Source organism: Emiliania huxleyi (genome assembly GCF_000372725.1).
Source record: "Emiliania huxleyi CCMP1516 unplaced genomic scaffold EMIHUscaffold_5, whole genome shotgun sequence".
Lineage (NCBI taxonomy): Eukaryota > Haptophyta > Isochrysidales > Noelaerhabdaceae > Emiliania > Emiliania huxleyi.
Window position 1 is genome coordinate 1,808,516 of NW_005198244.1, and position 27,199 is coordinate 1,835,714.

The window sequence follows — 27,199 nt, forward strand, 5'->3', positions numbered from 1 at the left end:
GGGAGGGAGCCCAGTAGGCCATGCTCTGGCGGGCTCGCGAGCGGCGCGCACCGCGGTTCAAGCCGGCGCGCGGCGGGCGCTGGGAGCCTATTCACAGAGGGCTAACGGGTATTTTTTTGCGTCGTTGTGCGGCCTGGGAATAGGTAGGTAGGTGGGGCACGGAGCCTGGCGATTGGCGCCTGCAATAGGTAGGTAGGTAGGGCGTTTTGGTGCGAGTCATGGTAAACAGACCCCCTATCTGGGTCGGAGCCGGAACCCAGTGTTTACACCAAAAAGAAAACATGGCGGGCGCCCTTGCCCAAACTCCCCAAAGCCGGCTTGATGGCGTTGTTCACGTGCCTTGCGACGCTGCTCGCCTGCGTTTCTGCGCGCCTCGCTATCGAAGGGCGCGTCGAGCGGCAGCCTATTTTTCGGCGGCTGCGCGGCGGCTCTGAAGCCGACGCTCAGGGGCTGCGCGGCGGCGCTGAAGCCGACGCTCCTCCGCCGCCTCGAGTCATGTTTGTGTGCCGCGCCAACAGCTGCCGGTCGCAGATGGCGCACGGGCTCTTCAACAAGCTGACGGATGGCTCATCGGGCGCGTCTTGCGGTTTCCGCGCATCTGAGCTCAACCCGCATGCTGTCGCAGTGATGGCCGAGATTGGCATTGACATCTCTGAGCACACGAGCAACGCGATCGCGGAGTACGACCCATCGGCGTTCGACGCGATCATCTGCGTCTGCGGCTGCGCGGCCGAGGTGCCGGGCGAGTGGAAGGTCGGCCACTTCGAGGACTGGTCGCTGGACGACCCGCCAGAACTCGATCCCGGAGACCGCTCCGTCTACCGGCGCGTGCGGGACGAGCTCAAGGAGCGGATCGAGGCGCTGGCGAAGCGGCTGCACGTCGCCGGCTGCGGCCTCGGCCTCGGCCCGCTGCGTGGCGGGCAGGCGGCGGCGGCGGGGGGTGTTCGGGACGAGGTGAAGGAGTACTACGGCAAGGTGCTTCAGAAGAGCGCCGATCTGCAGACGAACGCCTGCTGCACGGCGGTGGAGCTGCCGCAGGAGGTCAAGGCGGCGATCGGCAAGGTGCACCCCGAGGTGGTGTCCAAGTACTTTGGCTGTGGCTTGTGCGTGCCCGAGGCCCTCTCCGGCCTCTCGGTGCTCGACCTCGGCTGCGGCTCCGGGCGGGACTGCTACGTCCTTGCGCAGCTCGTCGGAGAGAGCGGCGGCGGCGTCGGCGAGGTCACAGCCCTCCCGGAGCCCTGCAGGACGCCTCTCGGAACCTTCGTGGTGTAGGCAGCGTCGTCGGCGTGGACATGACCGACGAGCAGCTCTCCACCGCACGGCAGCACGTGGCTTGGCACGCCGACGCGTTCGGGTACGCGCGGCCAAACACCGACTTCAAGCAAGGCTACATCGAGGACCTGAAGGGCATCGGGCTGGGCGACGAGACCTTCGACGTCGTGGTCTCCAACTGCGCGGCCAGCCTCTCGCCCGACACAAGCCTAGAGACTTGCCCCTCCCTCGGAGCCGCCTCGCCGCCCTCCCAGGCGTGGTCAACCTCTCTCCCGACAAGGCGGCGGTGCTGCGCGAGGCCTTCCGCGTCCTCAAGGCGGGGGGGGAGATGTACTTTTCCGACGTGTACGCCGACCGCCGAGTGCCTCCGCACTTGCGCGACGACCCGCTCCTCTACGGCGAGTGCTTGGGCGGCGCCCTCTACTGGAACGACTTCCTCGCCCTGGCAAAGGCGGCGGGCTTTGCCGACCCGCGCCTCGTCGAGGCCACTCCCGACGGCCCTCCTGGCTCCGCCCCGGCCTCTAGCCCGCGAGACCCGACCAGCCCTCCCCACGGCCGCCAGGACGCGCCGATCACCGTCGCCAACCCTGCGCTCGAGGAGAAGCTGCGCGGCATCCGCTTCTACTCGGCGACCTACCGGCGCCTCCCCGAGCTGCGCCTCGCTGCCTCGCCCCGCCCCGTCGCCGAGCCTCCTCGGCGCCCTCCCGCAGGCTCTTCAAGCTGCCCGGCCGCCTCGAGGCCGACTGCGAGGACTACGGGCAGGCCGTCGTGTACAAGGGGACGCTGCCGGGCCGCGCCGCCGCCTTCGACCTCGACTCGCACCACCACATCGAGGCGCGCCCCCACCGCCCGCAGCGTGGAGACGTGCTCCCTTCCGCACGTCCTCGGAGCCTCCTGTGCAGGCGGGCAAGGTCTTCCCCGTCTGCGGAAACACGTACCACATGCTCGCCTCGACGCGCTTCCGGCAGCACTTCGAGTACGTCGGCGCGCACCCGCACGAGGCGGGCAAGTCCGCGCACTTTGGCATCTTCGACGGCTGCGGCAAGAGCCTGCCCTTCGCCTCCGCATCGGCCGCCGGCGCGGGCGGGCAGTGCTGCTGACGCACGCGACGCAGGGCGTGACCGGCTAGACCCTCTCTCTGGGCCGCGTGGGCGGCGTGGCTAGCATTTGTGCACACAGCGCCGCAAAAAGAAGAACACGCAGTACGTAAATATGTCCCAGTGAGGGAGCACAGAGTAGTACGTCGATGTCTCGATTCAAAGGCCGAAAGGGCACCTCCTCGGGATATATAGCAGCCACCATGGGCGACGGCTAGCAGCTAGCACCACACTCCCTTCTTTACATCTATGATATCCCTGTGTTGGTGGCGGCGTGCCGTGAGCGTTCCCTCCCTTGCGCCTTTTGGGTTGCCCGCCGTTTTCTTTCTTTCTTTATGGGTTATGGCTTATGGGAAGTATTTCGCGCCTTTCCCCCGGCTTCTCACACCTTTTTTCTCTATTAGCAAGAGGTCTGTGAAGAGGTCGGCGCAGATTTTTAACACATTCATCACATAATGCATAATAAATAAATAAATAAACAAAGAACTTGACAAATACCAAATTCCAAATCGCAAACATAGAAACCAACAACAACAACAGAGACCCAAACACAGGCGGCGACGTGGCAAATAAAAACGGACACCTCTCTACTCATAATGCATAAAAAGTTCGATTTTGGGTAGACTAGCCCACACAGAGCCGAACCCGCCGGGGCCCTGGTCATGTGACGGTCGAACCACTGCAGACAGCCCCCTCCCGCCCGACGGTAGGGTGCCCACAGGACCCAAAAGAAAATAGCTTTTCGACTCAAAAAGGGACGCACGAGGCAAATCTGATGTTGGCCAGTTCCAATAGGAGCGAGGCCTCTTCCGTTGGGGGACCGAGTACATAGGAAAAGAGGGTTCCCCGGTTTGTCACGCGCGAGCACGAGCGTGACACTGCACTTGGCGCCGAGCGCCCGCGGCACAGACCTTGTGCAGGCCACCCCTCGGTGAGTGCACCGGTCCGGACCGATGGCGCTCGGTGTGGAGCAAGCAAGACCCCCCCCCCCCCATCGGCGCGCGCTCGCCATTCCAACGGGCGCCAGGAGCACCAAGAGGACTCCTCATGGCTGCACTCAAGTGGGCTTCGACCGGCCTCGGCTGGGGGGGCGGGTTGTTCCGGCTGCGGACGCCTTCTGCAGCCCCCTGGGCCCGTGACAGCACCCAAAAACTGCCCCTCGGCGGCATACAGCACTGCCAGCCAGCCTCTTCCTCCTCCTCAAGGGCTGTACTATAGGCCATATTGCGCCGCCTCCTACTAGCAGCCGGGCGGGCGCGCGCCGCGGGCGCCTCGGCGCGCGCACGGCTCGCAAAGTCCAACGAGTACTGCCGCCCGGCCGCCTCAAGGCTGCCGGGCGGCAGTACTCGCCTCGCAAGGCGCGCACCGGCTGCTCTGGCTGCTGCGCCGGCGGCCGCTGCGCTGGCCGCTGCTGCGCCGGCTGGCGGGCGGCACGGCCGCCGGCGGCCGCTGCACCCGCGCCTTCCCTCGCGGGCGCCGTCGCGCCGCGCGCGCCCAACCCTGCTGGTACACGGCACGCGCGCGTCACACAGCCGCGGAGAATAGGCGGTGCAGCGCGCGAAGCGCGCGCGATCTCGTACTTTTAAGGCTGGATCCGGCCATTCCAAGGGTATACCTTTGAGAATCCCCAGCGTCCCACCCTCCTAGTCACACTCTCAATTTCTCGACTGGCCAACACGAAGTGCTGCGATCGGGGGTGGCCCATTTCTTTTTTCCTTTCTTTTTTTGGGCCCTGTGGGCACCCTACCGACGGGGAGGGACGCACGCCATCACCCTCGCCCAGGGATCTACAATGTGTCTTAAGTTCCGACCTGTGGGCACCGCCTGCGCTCGGCACCGGGCACCGCCTCGGTACACAAAATGCGCCTGCGGGCGGACCCTCAGATCACAGATCAATCACTCACACACAGGTAGGTGTGGCCCTGTGGGTGAAGTCTGGAGCTTCCGGGGTGAACTCTGGACTGCCGCCCGCCACACAGGGTAACGCCCTCTGCCTCTTCGCCCGCCCTCTGCCGCCTCCGCTCTCCTCGCACGCGCTGTCGGCGCCGAGACCGGCCGCGCTCACCCCCTCGTGTGCCACCGCAGGGACGACACCCTCGCGCGACGTCTTGAGCTGGTGCGCGTCGCGCTCGGTCGCCGCGTGCCCGCTGGCCACCGATCGCCGCCGCTCACTGCCGTCTCCTCTCCCAACCCCACCCCGCCCTGCCCTCAGAGCGTGTCTCCGCCACTCGCCTCGATCTCCAGAGGCGCGCCCCCACCCCCGTTCCACCCCGCTCGCCACTCAGAGACACGTGTCGCGGTCGGCGCCCGTCGTGCGCGTGCCGCGCCACCCCCCACCTCCCCCCCCTCCCCCCCTCACACATCCATCCGCACGCAGAGCATGCCAGCGACCGCGATCGCCGTCGTGCCATACGTCCGCGCCGAGTTTGCCCCCGACGATGGAGCCGACGAGTTTGTGGAGGTCGACCCGGACGTCGGCCTGACGCCCGAGGATGAGGACGAGCTGCTGGCCCTCGAGGACGGACCGGACGGCCAAAAGAAGAAGGTCATCCAGACGGATCGCCTCGTCATCCAGGGCAAGCGCTACATCCGCATCTTCCTCGAGGCCGAGGGCAAGACGGTGGAGGCGTGGACAGAGCGCGTCGCTCAGTTGGCGGACGGGCGGGGGTGGGGCAGTGAGAAGGTGCAAGAGGAGCTCAAGCGCATGCTTCTGAAGTGGAAGGAGCAGGTGTGCGAGCGCTGCTGCGTCGCGAGAGTCGACACGAGAGCCCAACCCCCACCCCCTTCCCAACACGAACTCGTCATCACACCCCCCGTCCGTCAGGGATGGATCCGCAAGGACGAGGAGGGCAAGACCAAGGACAAGACGTACCCCATCAACGAGACGAACCTGCGCGCACTCCGCTCCGGCTACCAGGCGGAGCACGCTCCCCCTCTCCGCCTCGCGCGTGGCGTTCACTCCTCTCCTCCACCCTAGGCGATTTTGACGCAGCCTCCGACCAAGTTCCTCCGGCTCGGTAAAGACGGATACTTCAACAAGCTCCCCGTCTACCAGGAGCTGTGGGAGTCGTGCAAGGGCAAGGTCTCCGAGGAGCGGATCGCGGCGGGCACCGCGCAGATCTCCTCCAGCGGCACGCTCACGCTCACGATGCAAGAGATCAAGATCATGCTCGCCAAGTGCATCGAGCTCGCCGACGAGTGCGCCTCGGGGAAGCGCAGGGGCAATCCCTACAAGTGGCTGCAGTGCCACACGCTGCTCATCGCGTCCACCACCCTCGGCGGTCGCTCGCACAACCTGGTCGACACCGTGAAGGGCCAGGCCAAGGCCGAGGAGTGGGGCGTCGGCGAGGACGGCTCGCCGATGTGGCAGTCGCCCGACGCAGACGGCGTCACCGGCTTCTCCCCGGAGATCATCACGCTCACCAACGTGTACATCAAGGGCGGCGGCGCGGCGACCTTCTGCTTCATGAACCACAAGCTGCCGGAGCTCGACCTGCTCTGCTCGCTCGGCTTCAAGCTCTTCTACCAGCACTCGGCCGCGACCCACGGCGACTCTGTCGTCCCGCCCACCTCCTCCAACTGGATGGATGGCAGCGTCCACGAGGGCGGGCCGGGACACTTCTGCCCTTTCTTCCTCTCACACCTCGACCGAGGCAGCTGGAACAAGCCCCTCTCCTCCGCCAGCGGCCGCTCCGACGACATCGGAAAGCTGGCCGACGATCTCAACATCAACGTCGGCCAGAGCGGCAAGAAGGACCTCCGCCTGGGCGTCCTCTACTGCTTCCGCCAGTTTGGCACGCAGAGCGGGTCCTCGAACACTGGCCACACGGAGGAGACCGCCGCGGCTGCCAACCTGCAGTCCGACGGCACGAAGCGCGACGGGCACTACGCGCACAAGCGCTTCGACGTGCTCGCTCTGCGCGGCGGCCGCCCGTCCGCGGCGGCGTGCAAGGAGGGTCCCTCCGCGAGCGACCGGGTCCTGCACTCGCAGCTGAAGCCCGAGACCCGCAAGATCCTTGGCGAGATGCTCATCCGGCGATAGCTGGTCGGCGAAGGAAGCAGGCCGCGTGCAGGCAGAAGTGCAGCAGTGGCGAGCCGAAAGCGACCTGGACCACGCAAAGCGCGGTTTCGTCGGCGGCCGTTGGGCACACGTAGGCGGCGCTGGGCCGCGCGGCGCTGGGAACCTTCGCATCGCCTCCATGGTCACGACGCGGCCTCGCGGCGCGATTGACGCCGACTTGGGCATCTTTGCCACCAAGCGCCTCTCCGCGCCGCCGGCTAGCTTTTGGGAGGCAGCGAAGAACTGCAGGACGAGGCCCGGGTGGTCACGCGGGGAAGGCGCGCACGGGTTGGCTCCGCACGAGTTGCGCAGCATCGTGGAGTACGAGGGAGAGATCCTCTCGCAGACGCAGCTCTCCTCGGCGATGACAGGGTTGTCGGAGAGACCTGTGTTGAGGACACACGTCAAATTGTTTGTGAGGCAGTACGGCACGCCAACGGAGGCGGACGGGCTGGTGGCCATCCACGCCATCAACCCACATGATGTTCGCGAAAAGGTGCGAGCCGCAATGGTCCGCCGCGACGAAACCCTTCTCTCGCGGCTCGGGCTCGGCTGCCTCTCCAATAGCACGTATCCCCACAGAGATAAGGCGAATATGGCGACCGTGCTTGACGGCCCGCAGATGTTCCTTGTCCCGCTGCGCGACATCGAGGCGGGTGAGGAGCTCACACATTACTACAATGTTGATTCCCTCCTCCGCCACGTGCGTGAAGAGAAGAATGGGATGTAGCGTTGAAGGATGTAGCGCTATGTAGCGTTGAATATTTATTTATGATAATGAGAAAATGGTGACCACGGCACCCTTTTTTTTATCTGTGGGCGAAACTTGAGGCGCGGGCCTGTTCCTTTTTACCCATCTCCTAGTAGAGGTGTCCGTTTTATTTATTTATTTATTTAGGCGCGGGCGCAACGCGGGCGCTGCGGCGGGGGTTTTTGGCTGAAAGGTATGGGTTCGAGAGCCAGTACACGCGGCGCGAGCCTACGTGTAGGCAGTATGCAGCCCGTAGGGCGCGCCGTCTTTTCCGTGACACCCCAAGTCTTTGGTACGACGTCGGAACAGCTGCTCCAAGTCGGTGCGTGGGCAGAACAGCAGCGATACAATGCAAGAGAGGCCGTTGGGGATGGCTCTACGAAACCACTGCGCTTCCCTCCACAGCTCCGATCGATCTTCGATGCGGTGGCCGCGCAGTATGCGCAAAAGACAGGGCTCACGATGTCCGGAGTTTGTGTCGAACACGTCAACAAATTCACCGCGGGGGGAGAGGTGGACCGTTGGGAGTGGCACGCGGACGCCTTTGATGGGACTCGTGGCAGGCCCACGCTGACGGCTGTGCTCACACTGCTGTCAGAAGACGCCGTTGGTGGGGCAGTGCACTTCTCAAACTCACCGGACGGGAGCGTCGCTGTGCGAGTCCAAAACGGATACTCGTCGGTCTCGTCACCTACCTTCACTTTCACTCCCACCCACGGCTCGGTGTACATGTTCCCCGGGTGTGTGGCAATGCACCGTCCCGGGCCCATGAAGCACGGCACACGATACTCCTTTGTCGCAACCTATGTCACTACTGCAACGTTCGACGAACTGCGGTTGCTTTGGTCAGGAGGCGACGCATCCTTCAAATGCGAACACTGCTCGAAGCTGTTCAAAACAACAAAGACACGCAGTAGGCACTACAAAAAATGTCCTGGGCTGGTGCGTGGCAAGCGACAGGCCAGTCTGAAGATAAAAAAAATCTAATCTGTGAGAGCTACGCGTGTGGTCGCCATTTTCTCATTATCATAAACATTCAGCGCTACATAGCGCTACTACACATTCAACGCTACCTTACCTATATTTGTTGCGCCTCACGCCGCGTCGCACTGCCCGCCGACGCCGGTGGTGGAGAAGGCCGCACCGAGCGCAGCATTGGTGTCGCGCGTGCCACCGTGCGTCGATGGCGGGCCGAGGGCAAGTTGGGGCATGATGGTTGAGGGGACGCAACGCTTCGACGGGCCTGACGTCGGCGCCTCCGAGCGCAGGCGGGTGCGGGACGCCACGTGGCCCCCCTCAGGCTGGTTGTCGCGCGCGACGGTGCCGTCGTCGAACGGCAGCGGGTCTTTCGCCGACACGCCCTTGACGACGCCGTCTTCGAGCGTGTAGGGGGAGCGTCGGACGCTTCCGCGGCGCCTTGCGTATGGCTCGCGCAGCATCTGCGCGAACCAATCGTGGAAGTACGTCGCGAGAGCCTTTGCCCACTCCTTCTTCATCGACGCGGGGTTAGGAAACGTCATGTCGTCCACCCTCGTGCACGAGAACTCGTTGAGAAACACCAGATCGACGGACTTGTCCGAGAAGGGTTTCGCCGTCTTGGCGCAAACGTCGTAGCCTAGGTAGAGTAAGTGCCAGAGAGGGATCGAGGCGCCGATCTGGAGCTTCTTCGCCTTCACGGCGCGCGCGAGCATGCACTCAAACGCCTCGGCTTGCTCGTCAGACTGGTAGCGAAACGGAGAGCGCACGTCCGCCTTCTTCAACGCTGGCTGGAAGATCTCGTCGATGAATTCGGCCGCCTGCACGCGCTGCCACTTGGTGTTGACCTCGTCGCTCTTCTGCTGCCGCTCCTCGATCGCGCGCCGCCGCTTCTCCTCCTGCACGACGATCACACGCTTGGCCTCCTCCTCGGTGTCGACCTCCTCCGGCGTCTTGTTCGTCGACAGGCCGCGGAAGGCGACACCGTGCGCACCGGTGGGAATGACGAGCAGAGGTCGGTCCGGCGTGCGGTCGTAGTCAACATTGATCTTTGCTTTTCCCTGGCTGGTCTTCGGCAGCTTGAAGGAGAAACCCGAGGTCGGACAGGCGTTGGATGTGTGGTACCTCTGCAGCGCCATGGTGAGGTCCTTCTGCGAGATGTCCTTCCACTGCGACGGCACGAAGCGCGCCATCACCTTGCCCGTGAACAGCGCGTGCGCGTCCACGGCGGACATCTTCTCGTCGGACGTGCGGTCCATCTTGAACACCATCGTCAGCGACTCCTTGAGGGAGGTGTCAGAGTCCTCTCCTGGCATCGAGCCGTCGCGCATGCGCGGCGGCCCGACGTAATCGATGTCCGCGCGTGGAAAGACGTCGCCGTTTTCGGACAGCTGCGCCTGCACCTCGGCGAACGAGGCGCAAAGTCCCTGCGTCACCTCCGCCCAGTTGACGGAGTCGCGGTAGGTGGGGTCGTCGATGGCCTTGGAGAAGTAGGGAGCGACACACTTGCTGAGCCGCGCCGTGCACTCGTACGCGGCGAGATGGTCTGCCATGCACCGCGTGACGGCGATCACCAACTCGCGCTCCGTGCCGTTCTCCTTGGCCTCCGCAAACGGCTCCTCTTCCTCGGGGAAGACCTTGGTCGGGTCGACCACTTTCTCCGCGCCGTTGCGCAGCTTCACCGGCTCGCCGGCCTTCGCCTTCTCCACCAACGCGGGTGGGAGGAAGGAGCTCAACATCTTGACGCATACGATGCGGCCGAGCTCAGCCTCGCCTGCCACGTCAACCGACACGTGCGTGTTGGTCAGCTGCACAAAGCTCGCAGTCGGCTTCAACTCTGCCCCCGCGTCGTTGTGGCACTTGCGGTGCGGGATTGGGTCGTTGCCGGTGTAGGCCTTGACGGTCGGACCGGAGAGCATGCCCGACGCGTCTGACTCCGAGAGGAAGACGAGCCGCTTCCACTTGCACTTGTTGAGCATGTGTGTGGGCGCGTTCGCCGACGGAGCCTCATGCGTGGAGAAGGCGGCGCCGGCGTACGTGCTCACCCATCCGATGTGTTTGTAGGTTTCCCACAAGACGTTTTGGGAGAAGGACTTGCCCGCGCCCGTGCCGCCGTGCAACACAAGTAGGCGGCGCAGCGGATTGTACCGCTTGAAGAGGAAGACGGCAAGTGACCACATCACCTCCTCGCGCTGCCCGTCGTCGACGAACACCTGCGCAAACATCCTGTCCACGCGCACGCGCCACGCTGACGCCGCAGCCGCCTGCCACTCCTCCGGGGTGGGCGCGTTGAACTTGTGCCGCGTCGTCACGTAGCATAGCATACTCGTCCTCGCCCTCTTGAAGAGCAGCTCGCCTTGCGCCTCAGGGAGCAGGTACTCCTGGCCGGTGACGACGTTGAAGAGCATGTCCATGAAGGGCACGACTCCGTCGGGGTATGAGTCGCACATGTCGTACCACTCGATCTCTGACACGATCGGCACGCCCACGAGAGGGCCGGACCGCTCCACATAGGTGTACAGTGGGTTGATCTTGGACGTTGGCAGCTCCCAGCCTGTCTTCGACGGGTCAAACGCGGGGAAGGTCTTCGCGGCGAGTTGGATGGTCTGTTGAAAGGGTCCTGCGCCCTTGCCCCACACGGAAGCGCCTTGCCCCTCAGGGTAGAACTGATATGACATTAGCGAGCGCATGCCCTCGCCATAGTCGACGACGATGTAAGGAAGCTCGCCACCCCACCCTGCGAACGATTTCGCTGAAGTTTGCAGCATGCTCAGCAGCTTCGGGTCGCCCGGCATCTCAATCTTCTTGCTCGAGGTCTCGCTGACCGAGCGGTGAGAGGCGTTCGCCCTGTTTGGATTCGGGTCCGGTTTGTCATTTGTCAACCCATATTCGCTGCCACCGCACCCATAATCGCTGCCACTGCTGCGGTCGTCGTCGCTGCTGATCACAATCCTCCTCACCATTGCGCCGTTGGTCAAACTTAAGTTTGACCAACGGCAACGTCTAGACTGGGCGCGAAAGCCAAAAAGAAATGACCAGGTGACAAGGTGACAAGGTGACAACCCCTGCAACTTTGACCTCAGGAGACTCCAAGGTGACCAGGTGACCAGGTGACCAGGTGACCACCCCTGGAACTTTGATCTCAGGACCCCTCAGAGCGTACCCAAGTGACCATATGTGACCATATTATAAATTAAATTATAGTTTTTTTTGTATGTATACAGGGGGGAAGGGGGTATGAGAGCCTGAGATCAAAGTTCCAGGGGTGGTCACCTGGTCACCTGGTCACCTGGTCACCTTGGAGTCTCCTGAGATCAAAGTTCCAGGGGTGGTCACCTGGTCACCTGGTCACCTGGCTGGTCACACCTCCACAAGTGTTGCTAGTGTTAACAGTAACAACAGAACAACAGTGGGGCTCCCCAACAACAGTAGCTAACGTTAGGCCGACTGAACAACAGTAAGGAAGGCCTGGCAGTGACCCACGATGATCTCTAGTGTCCAGTGCGGGTAATACCCGAAAATACCCGAAAAATCCCAGGTATTTTCGGGTTTTACCCGGGTTTTTTGTCATTTTCTGCTTGCTGGCCGCTGAACAACAGTAACAACAGTAACAAACAGTAACAGCATGGGCTGGGATGAACACTTGAACAACGTTGAGGATTTCAGCCAACAATAGCGCAACTGTTAGGCCCCAAATTAGACTTCTTCTCTTCCAAATTAACGTTTGACAACCCTACCTGGGGGGTGCGCGTTCGCAGGGAAAGGGCCATAAAGTAAACACAGGTCTCCGAGGGTTAGTACCGCGCTCCAGGTTTCCCCTAGCAGCAGAACGCCCCCTCTACTCGGAGCACGTAAGCGGCATAATACTTTCTTTCACGTCTCGCGGGCGGTCTTCCCACAGCGCCTCACCCAAAAGCGGACCGGGAGACTCGACTCCTTGCTCTGCTGCCGAATCGCAGTCCCCGCGATCTCCGCTCGTTGGTGCTCGCGAAGCCTCATAGAACGACTCCTTTGCTCCCACCGCGGCTCGTGAAATGAGCGCTGCAGCCGCTCTCGAGCTCGGCCCGAAGCTCCTTGCCATCGTCGGCGTCGTTGCGTGCTGTGTCACGGCCCTCTCGTGCTGCATTCTGCTTGCGGTCATGCGGAACGTACATTGTGCGGAGTGGCGCAGTGCGACCCGCAGACAGCGCCTCCTCATGGTGTCTTATTCAAATAGGACAAACGCCGTCCGCTGCCGCGCCGTGCAAAGGAGCAGGAGCAGGAGGGGCTCACCAGGCCATCAGGCGGCATCGGGCTGTCGGGTAACGACGAGGCGCCGGCACTCGGCTGCTGCGGCTCCTTCCTCGCGGCGCTCAAGACGCCGCCGGCGTACTCGTGGCGGCAGCAGGCGGACGAGTCGGCGGAAACGGTCAAGTACTTTCTCGGCTGCCAGACAGTCCTGTGGGTGAGGCTCCGCCACCCGCCGACACGGGCTGCGGCGCTTCTCACCCTCCTGGCCTCCACCGCCTCCTCCTGCTCCTCCTCAGATCATCAGCAGCATGTACAGCCCGCTCCTCATCATGCCTGTCCTGCTCGTGGCCCTTAGATGCGTGGGACACCAACAGCAGCCGCCACACACTCTCCCCTGCAGCGCTTGGAGTCTCGCACTTGAGGAATGTCGACCATGTCCTCCGTCCGCCGAGGCTTCAGCCGCCGCATTCGGAGACGCGTCCACTTCTCTTTCGTGTAGGTTCTTGCGGCCGAAGATCACGGCCTTGCTCGTCGCCTTCGGCAGCGACCATTCTCTCGGGCGAGTGATGACGTACCGCCGTGCCAACCGGCCTGACCCCCGGACTCGTGTGAGCGAACAGGCAGCATCGGCGGGAAGGGAGGGTGCTGGAACCGCTGCTGGCGCCGCTGCTGCCCTAGCGAGGGGTACCGCCGCGGCGGGCTGCTCTACAACCTCCCGGTGGCGCGGCGAGCTGCGCGGTGGGAGCTCTGCCTCTTTGGCGTGTGCACGCCCCCATGGCCACGCCCCACCCCTCCTCCCATCCCACGCCCCCCTCCTCCTCCCATCCCACGCCCACCCCTCCTCCCATCCCACGCCCCACCCCTCCTCCCATCCCACGCCCCCCTCCTCCGCCCATCCCACGCCCCCCTCCTCCGCCCATCCCACGCCCCCTCCTCCGCCCAGCCCGCCACCGCCCAGCCCGCTACCGCCTCCGCCCGACACACTTTTGCCTCACACTCCCCTTTGCCGACTGCCGCAGGGTACCACGTCTTTTGCCCCACAGTCTTTTGGGGGGCCGCCATTTACGCCTACTCGCTGGCCGGCGTCGCTAGATGCGGGATCGGACCCCCCCCCCCCCCCTAACCCCCCCCCTCCAAAGCGGCACCTTCGCGGCCACGAGGCGTTGGCACGTCCCTCCTTCAGACACCTTCACGGTGCTGCCCTTGTCTTGTCGCTTCGCAGGTCAAGCTCTACCACGACGACCTGGACGACGAGGAGGGCGACAACGCAGCAGCAGGAGCAGCAGCCGGCACTGACGGCGGGGACAGGACCATGGAGAATCTCTCCAAGGCGGGGGTGATCTTCTCCGTGGTGCAGCCCCCCCCCCCCACACACACACCAAACCAACCACCCAAACCACCACCCAACCACCCCTCACCACCCACAAGATCCGCTGCCACCGCGTTGCGTGCGAGCAGCTGGCCCCTCCGGCCTTCTCCCCCAGCCTAGAGGGTGCGACATGTTGAGCCTTCCGCCGCAGATCGGCCCCAACCTCCTCCTCCTCCTCTGCTGCTGCCCTCCCATCTACGTGATCGCCTCCGCCCGCCCGCTCGCTCGCCGGACAGTCTCGGTCAATCTCGGTCAATCTCGGAGAATAGGTGACCGCCGCCGCCGCGCGCTCGCTCTACCGCATCTGCTCGGTCGGCCCTCGCTGCTTCCGCATGTACATACGGCGCGAGGACGGCGAGCGCGGACGGCCCCATTGACCACTCTCTCACCTCTCCCCGAGATCTAGAGATGAGATCATCTAGATGCGATCATCACGAGATCGCCCCGAGTTGACCCCGAGCTCGCCGCGAGATCACCCCGAGATCACCCCGAGATCAGGCGAGCTCGTCGACCTCGAGACTGCGCTGCGGGCGGCGCTCCCCGCGCCCCCGGCGGAGGACGATGAGGGCGGCTTGTTGCGCAAACTCTGCGGCGGGGGCGGGCGGGCGGGAGGGAGGGCGGGGGATGAGGGTGGCGGGGTGGTGGTGGCTGTCTCAGAGAAGGAGGAGGAGGAGGAGGAGGAGGAGGAGGAGGAGGAGGAGGAGGAGGAGGAGGCTGTGGTGGTGGCGGGGGGGCAGCCAGCCACAGAGGGGGAGGAGGGGGAGGGGGAGGGGACGAGGGGCGAGCCAGGGACGGGGGAGAAGCCTGTGGCGACAGGTCGGGTCGCGCTCCGCACGGGCGGAGGGAGAACGGCCGCTCCAGGAGCACCGGCTGCTGCTCCGGGTGCGGGCAGCCGATTCACGGGTCAGGAGCTGCTGATGGGCGAGCCTGTCCGAGCGGCGCTCGGTGTGCACCGCACCCTCTCCCTCTCCCCCCTCTCACTCCCTCGGTCTGTCGCCCCCCTCTCTCCCCCTCCTCCTCTCCGGCCCTCCGCGACGCCTCTCTGTCCCTCTACTGCAGCCCTCTGCAGTCAGGACTGTAGCTGGACTATAGTACTCTCCCCCGCAGGCGTGCACCGCTTCCTCGGGGTCAGCGACGAGGAGCTGTACGCCGGACTCTCGCGCGGCGTACACGCCATCGTCGCCGAGTTCGAAGCGGCGGGCTCGTCCGACGATCTCGAGTGCCTCGAGTACATCTTGCGAGGCACTTCGGGCAGCAACGGGCGCCGCTGGGCGAACGGAGTCCTCGACGAGGGCCGCGAGCCGGGCCTCCCCTTCTCCCACTTCGTCGACAGGCCAGAGGCGCGCGAGGCCGACCTCTCCCCGGCGCACGTGCTGGCGCTGCGCCTCTACTCCACCGCAGCCTACCGCTCGATCAACAACCCGCTGCGCGACGAGGCGCGCGCGGGCCCGCACCCGCTCGCCGTGACCGTCGCCTTCATCAACGAAGGCCTCAAGCGGCTGCGCGCCGTCTCCGCGCGGGCCGACGATGCGTATCGCTCCATCGACTTGTGGCGCGGCATGCGCGACCTGCACGTCACGGGCGAGTTCATGGCCAGAGGCGGCACGGAGCAGGCGCCGATGTCGACGACGCGCTGCCTGGACGTTGCCGTGCGGTACTCGGTGCGCGACCCGCTGCTGCCTCACCCGCTGCCGCCTCTCACTCTCAGGAAGACATCTCCCGGCCGACCTCGGGCGATCGTGTGGGACGTAGGCGTCCGACCGGCCGCTGCTGCTCAAGCTCAAGACGACGAGCTTCATGGAGCGCGGCGCCGACCTTGCGTGGTGCTCCGCCTTCCCCGGCGAGGCGGAGGTATGCTTCCCGCCCCTCACCTTTCTGGTGCCGACGTCGTTGCGCGAGACCATCTGCGTGCAGGGCCACACATTCACCGTGGTGGAGGTCGAGCCACATTTTGCGTCTTGAGGAGACAGTTCCGACGAGAGCGGGGCTGTATGAGAGCCGCGGAGCTCGAGAGAGTGGGCACTACTGCCGTGATCCATTATCCCTCCAACTCTGACACTCCGTGAACACACGCATCAGAAAACTGGGTCATGGGCCTGCGATGTGACACGTTGGTCAGGTGACACGTTTATTATATTCTCAAACAAGTCAAAAACCAAGAAGTAGCTGTCGAGCCCCCCCCAGCAGACAAAAGATTATTAAAAGAAAGAAAAATCGCGGCCAAACGCAAACGCAGCTGCGGGCCGCGCCGCAGGCACTTGTACCGCGCGTGCAGCACCGCTCGCGAGCCCCCGCCGGGGTGGGTGTCAGAAGAGCCGTCCTTGCGCGAGGAGAGCTTGATAAACTCGAGGGGCCATAAAATACGCCGCAAGGAGGGCGGAGTTGCGCCGAGAAGAAGCTAGGAAGCCGCGAGAGCAAGGGATCGGCGGGCTGCGGCGCAGCAGAACGAGGCAGGGAGAGCGACGCGACAGAGGATGAAGCGACAGGAGGGAGAACATTCGAGAGTGGGACGACCGCGAGGTGGCATGAAGGTTGCAGCGAGAATCGGCGAGGGACTGCGAAGAGAGATAGGAAGAGGCAGACTCCCTAGGGTGGGCGACGGCTAGCACCACACTCCTCTCCTTAAAATCCCTGTGTGATGGCGGCGTGCCGTCCTCCCATCCCACACTGCATTAGGTGCTCACCTCAACACCTTGGGTGCAGTCCCTCTGACCCTACCCCCGGTGCCGGTGTGGGCGCTGGCCGGCACACTTAGATAGAGGTAGTATGTGGGCGCCTCGCCGGACACACGCTCGCTCCCTCCCGACGGCCCCGCCCGACACGCTACTAAGTCATAGCACCTGCAGCATAATGGCGTGTTCTGGGGAACACCGGCACGTTGGAGCAGCGACATGTCGACGTCACTGAGCGGGTCGGCGGAGGGTGGGTCGGCGGCCTGGCCGAGCCCGAGGATGGCGCAGCCGAAGCGGCAGCGTCGGAGCTCGATGGGGGTCCGGCGAGTTGGAGGACGGTGCAGCCGAGGGGGCGGAGACGTTGCCGTACTTCACCGTGAACTCGACGGCCGTGCCCGCGTACGACGCGTTCTGCTCCGCGCCGGTGAGGTGCGGGAAGAGTGCTTGCCCGGGAGCCGGTCTTGACGCTAGCTTGACGGCCCTCGAGACTGTCACAGCGGGCCCGGGTACTGCTCTTGATCACGTCCATGCCCGGGGTCTGGAGCGTCGTGTTCTGCGTGGAGGTGGGCTTCTTGGCTCTGGCGGCACGAGGCCGAGGCTGTTCGTTTCGCGCGACGGGCGGTGCACCCTTAATCGCGCCCACCGCCGGTGTGAACGTCTCGAGAGTACCCCAGGTACCGGTGTGGACATGTGGAGGGTACCTCGTATAAGGTGCGCTAAGGTGTATAGCACTCACTCACACACCTAGGTAGAGGGTGTGGGCGCTGCGCGCCTACCTCTGTGTCGGTACAAGGTGTACACCTGTGCACCTACCTAATGTAATGTGGCTCCCCATCCCTCCCTTGGGTTGTCTGTTTTCTTCTTTCTTTCCTAATAGATCTACCTGTTGCGGGGCACTCTGGGCTAACCTCGGAATGTAAGCACACTATCTTACACAGCCATCTTATCTAAGGATGGCTGAGCTAGCCAGTGCAGCCATAGCCTCCCCAGGCCGATGGCTGCAATACATACACACAGCTGACACACAGGGCAGCCATCCTGAGTAGGGATGGCTGGAAGCTCGCTGCTGCAGCCATCCATACCGCACGCCCCGGGGCGGGCCCTCATGGCTGAGCTGGCTATATCGCAGCCATTTTGGGTAAGATGGCTGGGCCACAGCCATCCATTGCAGCCATCTACTATGTGGCTGGAGCACAGCGATTGCAGCCAGCCCAGCAGTCTTCCGGAGCATGGCTGGTGATAATCGACAGCAGCCATCCCGCCGCCCCCGCCACGCGCACAGAAGGCTCCGCACTCGTCGCCCCAGCCCTCGCTACAGGCTTGTATTTAGCCGGGCCCGAACCCACGGGAACCCGAACCCATTTTCGGTTGTGCGCGAGTAGAGACCACCTGCTATTCACAGCACAAGCCCTCGCCGGGGGCTCGAGCATGCGCAGCGAAAAGCATCCGAAAAGCATGCTTTTTCCGACGGACCCCCGGTGTGAAAAAGTGAGGCGTGGTCTCTACTCGCCAGGGTTCCAACTTTTTGCGGGGTATGGTACCCTCGCGGCCCAAAGGGTGGGGGGGTATGGTCCTGACCGCCCATCCCCGGTCTCCGGGAGGCTGGGTCTGTCAGCAGGCGGGGGGGGTATGGTCCGCGACTGGGACAGCGGCCGCCTGCTGCGGCTCGTGCTGACAGACAGCGCCGCCATCAGAGCTGTCTGGCCTCCGCTCGTGGCGTACCCTCCTGACGAGGTGCGCGAGCCTCGATCTGGGCAGGGTCGGGTCACTTTACCACACGACCCAGCTCGGTTTGACCGACAGCGTCAGGAGCTCCTGCGTCGTTGCTCAACTCAAGGTGCTCGAGCTGGGCGCCGGCACTGGCGCGATGGCTATCGCGCTCGCGGCACAGTGGCGCTCCGCCCGCTACCTCGCGACTGATCTTCCGTGCCGAGTCTCCGCGATGGCGAGCGCACAGTTCCAGATCATTCGTCCTTCGCTCCCCCACTCCTCCCCCACTCGCGTCTCCCACGTCCGCAGGCAGCCGCCTTCGCCGAGAGCGGCTGTCCAATGCTGCGCGCAACGCCGCTCATCTGGGGCGGCGCGCCGCCTCCGCAGAGTGACGGCGGTGGCGGTGGCGCGTCGCTCGTCCTGTTGGCCGATCTCCTCTATTTTCGCGGCAGTTCGCTGTTTGAGCCGGACACACTCGAGCCGCTCGCGGAGACCGTCCGCCTCGCACTCGCCGCGCGCTGCTCCTTCGCCCTCTGCTGCTTCCGCGTGCGCGACCGGCGGAGGGAGGCGCACTTCCGCGCGCTGTGCGAGGCGCGAGGTCTGGCCGTCTCCGAGCCGCTGAGCGAGGTGGCCTGCTTCGCCCTGCCTCGCCCGCGCTGCCAGCATTGCGCCTCTTTCACACGTGAGATGGTACCGGGGTAAGCAGGCATGCGTCGCCGTGCTGAGTAGGCGCGCCTCGCCACCATGCTCCCGCCCGGCAGCGCGACGGATGTGGAGGCGACGGGGCCTCTCCGCCTGTGGCGCATTCGAGGGCAGGCAGGACCGGGCACCGGCACGGACGACAACTCACCGAGAGTGGAGGAATGAGTGTCATTTTCTCATAAAAATACAAATAGCAAAAAATGGCTAAAACCAAATATGGCGGAAGCCAAGGCCCAAGCTTCAAGGGCAAGGGTGCTTCCTTGAACTCGATATTGAATCGGCGACAAGTTCGAGACCGGACTCGTCACTCGCCACTCGCCACTCGGAGCTCTGGGGTGACGGCTGTGTACGTGCCGCACGTCAACCCACAGGGCGAGGCTCACCGGCCGCTACGAAAGAGACGAATTGCGCCGGAGCGTCGATGTGGCCGTAAAGCAAATTTTTTTCTCTGCTAGGACTCCGGGACGCACGCCGGCGAAGCACCATCAAGCTGCTGTACGGCCCTGGAATCGCCTCCCCTGGCTTAGCTAGACTGAGAGATATTGTGCACATGGTCAGTCTCTTACAATGTATACACTGACACTGAACCAGAGCTCGTCCCGGTCCGCCACGGCCATCCTCGGCCTCCGGAGGCCCCCCGGCCGCGGCGCGGTGCGGCGGCGTCACAAATCCGACCACAGAGCACCGGGACGCGGTCGGGCGATCTGAGGCCCAATTAGGCGTATGCCTATCACCTGGCCCTGCTGTTCACACTTGCCCAACCATTCATACTGTCGGAGTGGACGCACTTGCGACCTGCGCGCGCGAGCGGCCAGCGAGAGATGGCACCAGTCTGGGACGTCAAACGCCAAGAGCTCACGACAACGGACGGCAGCTCCGTCTCCCTTCCGCAGGACGGTTCGATTGGGCGCAGCCACATCTCCGCCGCCGACTCGCGAATGTCTCGTGCGCAATGCCGTATCTCGGCGGTGGACACGGCCGCGGATGGATGGGTACTCACGTGCGTCGGCAAGGGCCGGTCCTTTATCGCAAAGCCAGGTGACACGTTGCCGGAGCGGCTTGAGCTCGGCAAGCCGGTGCCTCTCCAGGATGGAGCGACTGTGTGGCTCTCGGCAGATCCGGCGGGAGAGCCGCAACACCCAGTGCTCGTGCGGATCACGGGGACCGCCGCCCCAGCCGGAGAGGCCACTCCCGCCGCGCCCGCCGCCGCGCCCGCCGCCACCTCCGCCTCCACTGCCTCCTCCGCCTCCACCGCTTCTGCTGCTGCCGCCGCCGCCGCCTCCGCCTCCGCAAGCCGCGCGGAGACCAGGCCCCCCGCCGCGACCATCACGACGGTAGTACTCGACAGTGACGACGAGACTGCAGGAGGCGAGGCGGCGGCGCCAGTGTCGTCGGCTCGCGTGCGGCCAGACGTGGTCATCAGCAGCGACGACGAGGAGGGCGCGCCCTCTGGAGGAGGAGCGGGCGGCGGAGACGTCGCGGTGGTCATTGACTTGCTGGTTGCGGACGACGACGAGGATGATGGGAGCGGGCGAGGAGGAGGCGACGGCGGAGGCGCGGCTGGAAGCTCCGGCGGCGTGCCCTCCTCCTCAAAGGCCGTGGTGACGATCGACTTGAGCGGCGACGACGCCTCTGTCGCGCGCCTGCTCGGCGCGCGGATCGCACAGCCCTCGGCCGACCTCACCTTCTCCGCCCTCACTGAACGGCAGGTGCCTCGCTGACCACCACACACACACACACACAACACATCTCCCCTCCTCCCTCTCGCTCTCGCTCTTGCACTCCCCCTTCCCCCCCTCCCCCCCTTCCAGGCATCACCCCCCCCCCCCCCCGCTCCCCTTTCTCCCACCCCCGACTCCGCGCGCGGCAGCGGCTGCGTCGCGAACGGCGGCTGGCGCGCAACCGCCAGGGCGCGGCGGCGGAGCAGGCGGCGGCAGAGCAGGTGGACTACCGTAGAACGACCCCCGCTGCAATCCCGTCACGCCCCTGCAACCCTGGCACGCCCAGACGGTAATCTCTGTTCCCCTCGCGCCGCATAGGTGGACCTCACCGCCGACGACCTGGACCTGCTCGCCGAGCAGCGCAAGTCAATCGAGGAGCTCGTCAACCGGAGCGAGCACGGCCGGCAGAGCGTGCAGGCTGCGGTCGCGATGCAGCCCTCTGCCGAAATGTTGCAGGCGCAGCAGGCGTACACCATCGCGTCGCAGCAGGTCGAGCGGGCAGGACCACGTAGCCCCACCTCCGCCCGAGGCCGCCGTCTTTGCACGTCGTGTTCGTGCGGCACGGCCCCTATTGAGCACGCTCCTCAGCACGGCCTGTCCCCCCCCTCACTCGCCACGCAGGTCCAACAGGCCCTCGTGGCGGTCACTGGCGGCGGCGGCGGCTACGGCGGCGGCTACGGCGGCGGCTACGGCGGCGGCTACGGCGGCGGCGGTGCAGCCCCAGCGTACTACGGCGGCTCCGTCGTTGGCGCTGCAGCCTCCGCCCTGGCGTACGCCGGCCTCCCCGTGCCGGCGGGCTGGCAGCAGGCGCGAGGGCAGCCGCCACCGCGAGCCGAGTCGGCGCAGGAGGCGCTGCAGGCGGCGCAGGCGTCGCAGGCCAAGGCGCTGCAGAGCCTGCAGTCGGCACAAGCCGCGCAGGCTCTCGCCACGCAGCGCAGCCGCTCCGAGGGCCTCGCTGTGTGGCACAACCCCCGCTCGCTGCCGGGCCGGCCGCTGTACGAGCGTTTCGTCGCGGCGTGGTCGGCGGTGCCGGACAAGTCGATGCGGCTCGCTTTCCACGGCTCTGCCGAGGCGAACATGGCCGCCATCTGCCGCGAGGGCCTCGACCCGCGCCGGCGCGCCGGGCAGGCGCGCCCCTCGGCTGGAGCCGGAGGCGGCCGGAGGACCCCACCGCTCGCGACGCCCCTCTGCTGGCTCTCTGACAGGCGATGGGCCCCGGAGAGTACTTTGGCCACTCCATGGCGGTGTCGCACGGCTACTGCAAGGGCGGGCGGCACATGCTCGTCTTCGCCGTCCTGCTCGACCGGAGCGGGCTCACCGCGGACCAGCCGGGTGCGCACGGGCAAGGAGCGCGGCCTCGTCTTTCTCCCTGATGCCCTTGCCCCATTGCCCTGCCCCACCCTCGCCTTCGCCCTCGCCTCCAGGAGTGTCAGTCATCAACAAGCCGGAGCACCAGCTGCCGCTCGCCGTCGTCACCCTCTCCGGCGCCCCCTTCGCGCCCCCCGCCGGTCAGCTAGAATTCCCGCCAACCGCGACAGGAGGCGCCTGCCCCCATCGCACACATTATCTGAGTAGGCTGGCTGGCCGAAGCCGACCCTGAGCGCCTCCTGAGCTCCGAGGACGTGCCGCCGGCAGGGCGCGCCGCCCTCGCTGCACGGGCCGCGTACCGCGCCGCGGCCGCCGCATTGCCGCGCGGGCGCGGGCGCGGGCGCAGCGGCGCCCGATCCGCTCGAGCCCCACCGGCGATGCCAGGCGCGGCCGAGGTGGCGCGCCGCTACGCCACCGCCGTGGCGGAGGAGAAGGGGGCGCCGTCCCGCGGCGGGAAGCGACGGCGCCGCGGCTGAGAGCGCGCTGAGAGCGGGAAGCGAGCGGGAAGCGCCGCCAAGGCCAGGGCAGCGGCCGCCGCCGCGCCGCACAGCACTCGTTTGGACACTGTACATGCCCGGTCCCGCGGTGATTCGCGGATGCTTCGAGAGGCGAAGACGGGAGAGGGTCGGATGCGGTGGCCGGTGCCGGTCACGTGTTTGTTGGCATGTGTGCATCTATATCTGACAGGGGGGGAGGTGGAGTTACTCCGAGTACATGTACTAGTATGGCTTATATGCATTCGTGGATACTGCGGTCGTTATCCACACGTTCGGGGCTAATAGCAAATATCTCTGAGGACCTGAGAGTCAGCAGGTTCTCGCTTCTATCTCTCTCACAGTCACACTCCCGTCTCCCCACACGTGAGCCATGACGCATGAGCATGACCATGACGTCCGAGAGGGAGAGACCGGAGATCGTCCTATAACACAAGACGTGCACGCACAAATATAAACCGCAACACGTCCTTGAAGCATGGCACTGATACCGCCGGGCGATCATCGCCTTCGAGCGGCAGCACAGCGAGACGCGCAAGAGGCGACGCAACATCGTGGCTAATATTACTGTTTGGTGTCTCTCGCGCGCTGCGAGCGACAGAGCCCTGGGCTCACCCGGGCGTCACGTGGACGAGATGGGATCAGCCTCCTCCTCCTCTGGACGGTAGTCGATGAAGCGGCGCCGGAAGTCGCCGGTCGGCACGCGGCACGACTCGGTCTTCCCAAACACCAGGTATCTGTACCTCGCCACGAACTTGTAGCACGCATCCCGCACCGGCGACGGCACGAGCGCAAACGCAGCGAGCCCACGCCAGGGCCAGTCCAGCACAGCCATGGTCCGCAGCGCGGCGTCGCTGTACACATAGTGTCGATCTCCCTGGATGAGCACGAGGGTCGAGAGGTCGGTCGGCGCGCCGGCGCGCTTGAGCAGCTCCATGTGCTTTTGCTGCGCCCCAAACTTAACGAGTCTGTCAGAGTCGTGGTCCGCTACAAAGTTGACGAAGCCGTCGCAGAGGTTGCAGACCCCGTCAAACCTGCATGCGCGCGCAGTGTGAAAGACTTCAAAGATATCACATGTGCGAGATGTTAGGCAGCGCTCACATGAGCCAGCTCTCGACGCCCTCCGGAGGCCGCATGTTCTTGGGCATCGTGCCTGCAAGGATGGCGACGGCAAGAACGGCACATGACTTGATCATCGCAGGCGCGTCAAAGCAGCAAAAGCGCGCAAGAGTCTGATCTTGTGCCTCGCACGAAATGGGTTCCAACTTTTTCCGGGGTATGGTACTCGAAACGTACTCTCACGGCCCAAAGGGTGGGGGGGTATGGTCCTGACCGCCTGCTGCCTAGGGAGGCTGGGTCTGTCAGCAGGCGGGGGGGTATGGTCTCGAGGTGGGTTGCGTGAGCCTACCATACCATACCCCGCAAAAAGTCCGAACCCTGGCGCACACACAGGTACACCAAAAAAGAACTTTCTTAGCCGCGCACCACACTAGGCACGGGTTTGTGCTGGCGGCGTGCCGTCTCCCATCCCTCCCTTGGGTTGTAGTCTGTTTTCTAAAAAAAAAAAACTAGGCACGGTGCAACTTTGTCCTATACGAGAGGGGAATCCCTGGATTTTTCATTTCTCACCCTGCCTAGCACCCTACTACTACTATAGGTCGATACTATAGGGGGTGTGGGGGTGGGGGTGAACCCTGCCCAGCCCCCCTCAGTGTCGCGATGCGATCCCCACTCCCGCACTCCCTTGACTCCCGTTGGTTCCCCTGTGTCCCTGATCGTCCTTCCAAAATCCTGCTCGTGCAGGTGGGGACCCTGTCCTCGTCCCATCCCTCGTTTGGGTCTTGTCTGTTTTCTTTCTTTCTTTCACTAGCCACTAGGCAGGACTAGGCACAGGACTGGCGCGCACTGGCACTATTCCACTAACACACACAGGTACACCAAAAAGAATTTTGGGCACCTAAAGCGGAGAGCGAAAAAAACAAAAGGCACAACGGTCTCTGAGCTGTCAGACTGTTGTCGGCCGACTACTGTCAGACCAGGGCTCAGCACGGTCTCGCGCGCCGCGGGCAATACACGTCTTGCCTGGAGCGGCGCGGCTGCCTTTCGTGTCAAGCACTGGAGATGCGCACGGCTGCCCAAAGTCGCCTTCGAACTCCTCGCGGTCGCGCTTGCGCGCCGCGCCGTCCTGGCCGTAAGAGCCGAGAGCCTGATGTTGGCCCGCTCCAGCCACAGGATCAGGCCGGGGCGGCAGCGCTTGTAGGCGAGAGCCGCACTCACCGCCTCGTACCAGCGCATCTTTGCGGGCGTGCGACGGAGGACGGTGTGGTGACGGAGGAGGGAAAGGCGTCGTCGGCGATCTCGGCGGTGGTTGGCACGATGACGCGGGGCAGGGAGGAGCGGTAGAATGCTGCCACGCCAATGGAGGCGATTCCAGCGGGGAGTTTGACGGCGGTGAGAGAGGAGCAGCCGTAAAAGGCGCGCGCGCCAATGGAGGTGAGGCCGGCGGGGAGGGTCACTGAGGTGAGGGCGCGGCAGCGGAAGAAGGCGCCGTTGCCAATGAAGGCGAGGTGGGCAGGGAAGCCGATGCAGGTTAGGGAGCACTTGCCGAAGGCAAAATCGCCGATACGCGTGAGGCCGGTGGGGAGGGCGATGGAGGTTAGCGAGGTGCAGCCACCAAAAGCATTGTCACCAATGGAAATGAGGCTGCGTGGACAGGCGACAGAGACGAGCGCAGTACATTGCTGAACGCCTTGACCCTTGTCCGGCAGGTGTTTCATGCCGTTGGGCAGCACCGCGTGCCCGTCAGCGATGACGACCGTCCAGCCGCCCACCTCCCCAGATGTTTCGGCGGAGTCTGCGCGCCGCGAGTGGGAGGTCGCCAAGCGACTCAGCATGGTCGAATGATGGCACGAAAATTCTTTTTCTGTTGCCCGCCAAAAGAAAGCCAATTCCTGACCTGGGCCCTCGGGGAGGCCTGCGGGCGGCCTTCTCTCGAGGTCTCGAGATACACGGAGCGGCCAACTTTTTCTGGTGCGCCGTTCTCGGTTTGACATCCAGGGCTCGCACCTAAAAAAAAGAAAGAAAGAAAACGGACAACCCAAGGGAGGGATGGGCTCGCACCTCAACCTCTCATAGTTTTCTAGAAAATTACTTTTTGCGACCCCTACGTTACATTATGTCGGCCGAGCTGCTCCGGGGCTGGCTCAACGACGATGTGGGGCTGAGCCGGCAGGTGGGCAGCTTCGAGGACGACCTCGCCAACGGCTACCTTATTGGCGAGCTCCTCCACAGACACGCCGTCATGACTGACTCTGCGTTCGGAGGCTTCAAGGACCAGCAGGCAGGGGTCGCGCCGCTGCTGCCTCCCCACCTGGCTGCTCGTTCCTGTCTATCTGCTTGTTGATACCTTAGTGCTGTCACTCACCGACGGCGCGCCCCTCATCTCCCCCGACGACTGCTCCTCTCACGGCTGCAGGCGGCAATCGCAAAGATCCAAAACTTCAGGCAGGTGCAGCAGGCGCTGGTCGACCTGGGTGTGACATTCGACTCGCGCCTCGCCAACGCGGTGATCACAAAGAAACCGGGCGTCGCCCTGAATCTCATCTATCAAATCAAGCTTGCAATTAGGGCCTCTACGCCGCCGACCTCGTTACCAAGTTCAGCGCCTATTTCGATCGGTCCCGCTCACGCCGCTTCGACTCGTCCATGGAAGAGGGGCTCGAACTGTCCGCCGATGATCAGCCCGCCGTTGGATCTGTTGAACACGACGAGATGTCCGAGTTCCGCACTGCCTAAATGCCATCGTCGGCGGACTACTGTGGCTTGCCAACATGACGCGCGTCGACATTGCTTATTCAGCGTCTCAGCTTGCTCGCTTCATGACCAACCCTGGCCCGTCGCATTTTAAAGCCGCCATCCGGGTGCTTATCTACGTGCGCGACACAGCTGACCGCGCCCTCGTCATGCAGCCGAACCCCAACCGCAACCTTGAGAGCTACGTCGATTCAAACTGGGCAACGAAGTTCTCTTGCTCCGGTAGCATGTTCTTCTTCTACGGATGTCTCTTCCACTGGTTCTCCAAAATGCAGCGATCCGTCACGCTGTCTAGTGCCGAGGCAGAGTTCTTTGGCGCCATGCTAGCCGCCAAGGAGGTAATTTTCATCCGTGAGCTATCATACTGATCGACCTTGGATTTTCCATCGACGGCGCCAGCGTCATCAACTGCGACAGCAAATCCGCCGTCGGCATGGCTTTCGATCCCGTTGCCTTCAAGAAGACCAAGCACATCTTGCGCGCCGCCGAGTTCCTTCGCGATCTCGTCAGCCGTGGTGTTATCTCTGTCGAACACCTCCCCGGCGTCGTGATGCTCGCCGACCTGCTCACGAAGGCTGCCTCGCGCGCCATCTTTACTGGCCTGATCAAGCAGCTTGACGACTTTCATGCCCTCTGAATTTGTTTGTCCCTCACGCCCCGCACTCGGGCCAGGAGGGGCTGTTCCCGGGCATTCACACTATGTTCCTGAGATAATTTGGCGATTATATCCATAAGGGATTTCATCCCTTTTTGGTTTGGAGATCCGTGTTTTGGTTTCGGTTTTGGGTAAAACGTATACCACTGACGCGATGCGGCCTCTGCCTAGCTTCCTGCTTCTATGCGCGAGCTACGGCGGGACCGCTATCGAGTAGTTCGAAACCTGGTCGACCCTTATATTTTTTGTTCACACACCTGAGCGGGCTCAATTTTTGCTCAGATGCTCGCTTAGCGCTTGGTGTGTGTTC

The 27,199-nt window shown here is 64.1% G+C and overlaps 6 protein-coding genes across 6 annotated transcripts; 4 read left to right on the top strand and 2 right to left on the bottom strand.

Annotated features, from left to right (window-relative positions):
• The first annotated feature begins 308 nt into the window (after positions 1 to 308).
• On the top strand, positions 309 to 2,562 carry EMIHUDRAFT_426057 (arsenite methyltransferase). Its single transcript, XM_005767276.1, has 6 exons — positions 309 to 1,201; positions 1,273 to 1,452; positions 1,527 to 1,756; positions 1,835 to 1,911; positions 1,983 to 2,106; positions 2,175 to 2,562. Exons 1-6 carry the CDS (start codon positions 322 to 324, stop codon positions 2,370 to 2,372), a joined length of 1,689 nt encoding a protein of 562 aa, XP_005767333.1. The 5' UTR covers positions 309 to 321; the 3' UTR covers positions 2,373 to 2,562.
• Positions 2,563 to 14,492: 11,930 nt separating this feature from the next.
• Positions 14,493 to 15,909, top strand: EMIHUDRAFT_448279 (hypothetical protein). Its single transcript, XM_005767277.1, has 3 exons — positions 14,493 to 14,699; positions 14,862 to 15,415; positions 15,507 to 15,909. Exons 1-3 carry the CDS (start codon positions 14,672 to 14,674, stop codon positions 15,714 to 15,716), a joined length of 792 nt encoding a protein of 263 aa, XP_005767334.1. The 5' UTR covers positions 14,493 to 14,671; the 3' UTR covers positions 15,717 to 15,909.
• Positions 15,910 to 18,445: 2,536 nt separating this feature from the next.
• Positions 18,446 to 19,031, top strand: EMIHUDRAFT_432738 (hypothetical protein). Its single transcript, XM_005767278.1, has 2 exons — positions 18,446 to 18,763; positions 18,866 to 19,031. The coding sequence occupies exons 1-2, from the start codon at positions 18,476 to 18,478 to the stop codon at positions 19,001 to 19,003; spliced, it is 426 nt and encodes a 141-aa protein (XP_005767335.1). The 5' UTR covers positions 18,446 to 18,475; the 3' UTR covers positions 19,004 to 19,031.
• Positions 19,032 to 23,043: 4,012 nt separating this feature from the next.
• Positions 23,044 to 23,569, bottom strand: EMIHUDRAFT_197557 (hypothetical protein; the record flags this gene model as incomplete). Its single annotated transcript, XM_005767279.1, has 2 exons — positions 23,044 to 23,455; positions 23,523 to 23,569. 2 exons carry the CDS (start codon positions 23,567 to 23,569, stop codon positions 23,044 to 23,046), a joined length of 459 nt encoding a protein of 152 aa, XP_005767336.1.
• Positions 23,570 to 24,431: 862 nt separating this feature from the next.
• On the bottom strand, positions 24,432 to 25,341 carry EMIHUDRAFT_432743 (hypothetical protein). The gene has a single exon (XM_005767280.1). The coding sequence runs from the start codon at positions 25,313 to 25,315 to the stop codon at positions 24,695 to 24,697; it is 621 nt and encodes a 206-aa protein (XP_005767337.1). The 5' UTR covers positions 25,316 to 25,341; the 3' UTR covers positions 24,432 to 24,694.
• A 255-nt stretch (positions 25,342 to 25,596) lies between these two features.
• On the top strand, positions 25,597 to 26,948 carry EMIHUDRAFT_197559 (hypothetical protein; the record flags this gene model as incomplete). Its single annotated transcript, XM_005767281.1, has 3 exons — positions 25,597 to 25,767; positions 25,897 to 25,986; positions 26,907 to 26,948. The coding sequence occupies 3 exons, from the start codon at positions 25,597 to 25,599 to the stop codon at positions 26,946 to 26,948; spliced, it is 303 nt and encodes a 100-aa protein (XP_005767338.1).
• Positions 26,949 to 27,199: the final 251 nt, after the last annotated feature.

Coding starts and splice junctions, on each gene's coding strand:
- EMIHUDRAFT_432738 (XM_005767278.1), top strand. CDS start 18,476: ATGCTGCGCGCAACGCCGCTCATCTGGGGCGGCGCGCCGCCTCCGCAG. Junction 18,764..18,865: donor TCTCCGAGCCGCTGAGCGAG/GTGGCCTGCTTC, acceptor CGTGCTGAGTAG/GCGCGCCTCGCCACCATGCT.
- EMIHUDRAFT_426057 (XM_005767276.1), top strand. CDS start 322: ATGGCGTTGTTCACGTGCCTTGCGACGCTGCTCGCCTGCGTTTCTGCG. Junction 1,202..1,272: donor GCAGCTCGTCGGAGAGAGCG/GCGGCGGCGTCG, acceptor TTCGTGGTGTAG/GCAGCGTCGTCGGCGTGGAC. Junction 2,107..2,174: donor ACTCGCACCACCACATCGAG/GCGCGCCCCCAC, acceptor CCTCCTGTGCAG/GCGGGCAAGGTCTTCCCCGT.
- EMIHUDRAFT_432743 (XM_005767280.1), bottom strand. CDS start 25,315: ATGCTGAGTCGCTTGGCGACCTCCCACTCGCGGCGCGCAGACTCCGCC.
- EMIHUDRAFT_448279 (XM_005767277.1), top strand. CDS start 14,672: ATGGGCGAGCCTGTCCGAGCGGCGCTCG. Junction 14,700..14,861: donor GCCTGTCCGAGCGGCGCTCG/GTGTGCACCGCA, acceptor TCTCCCCCGCAG/GCGTGCACCGCTTCCTCGGG. Junction 15,416..15,506: donor ACGTTGCCGTGCGGTACTCG/GTGCGCGACCCG, acceptor TGTGGGACGTAG/GCGTCCGACCGGCCGCTGCT.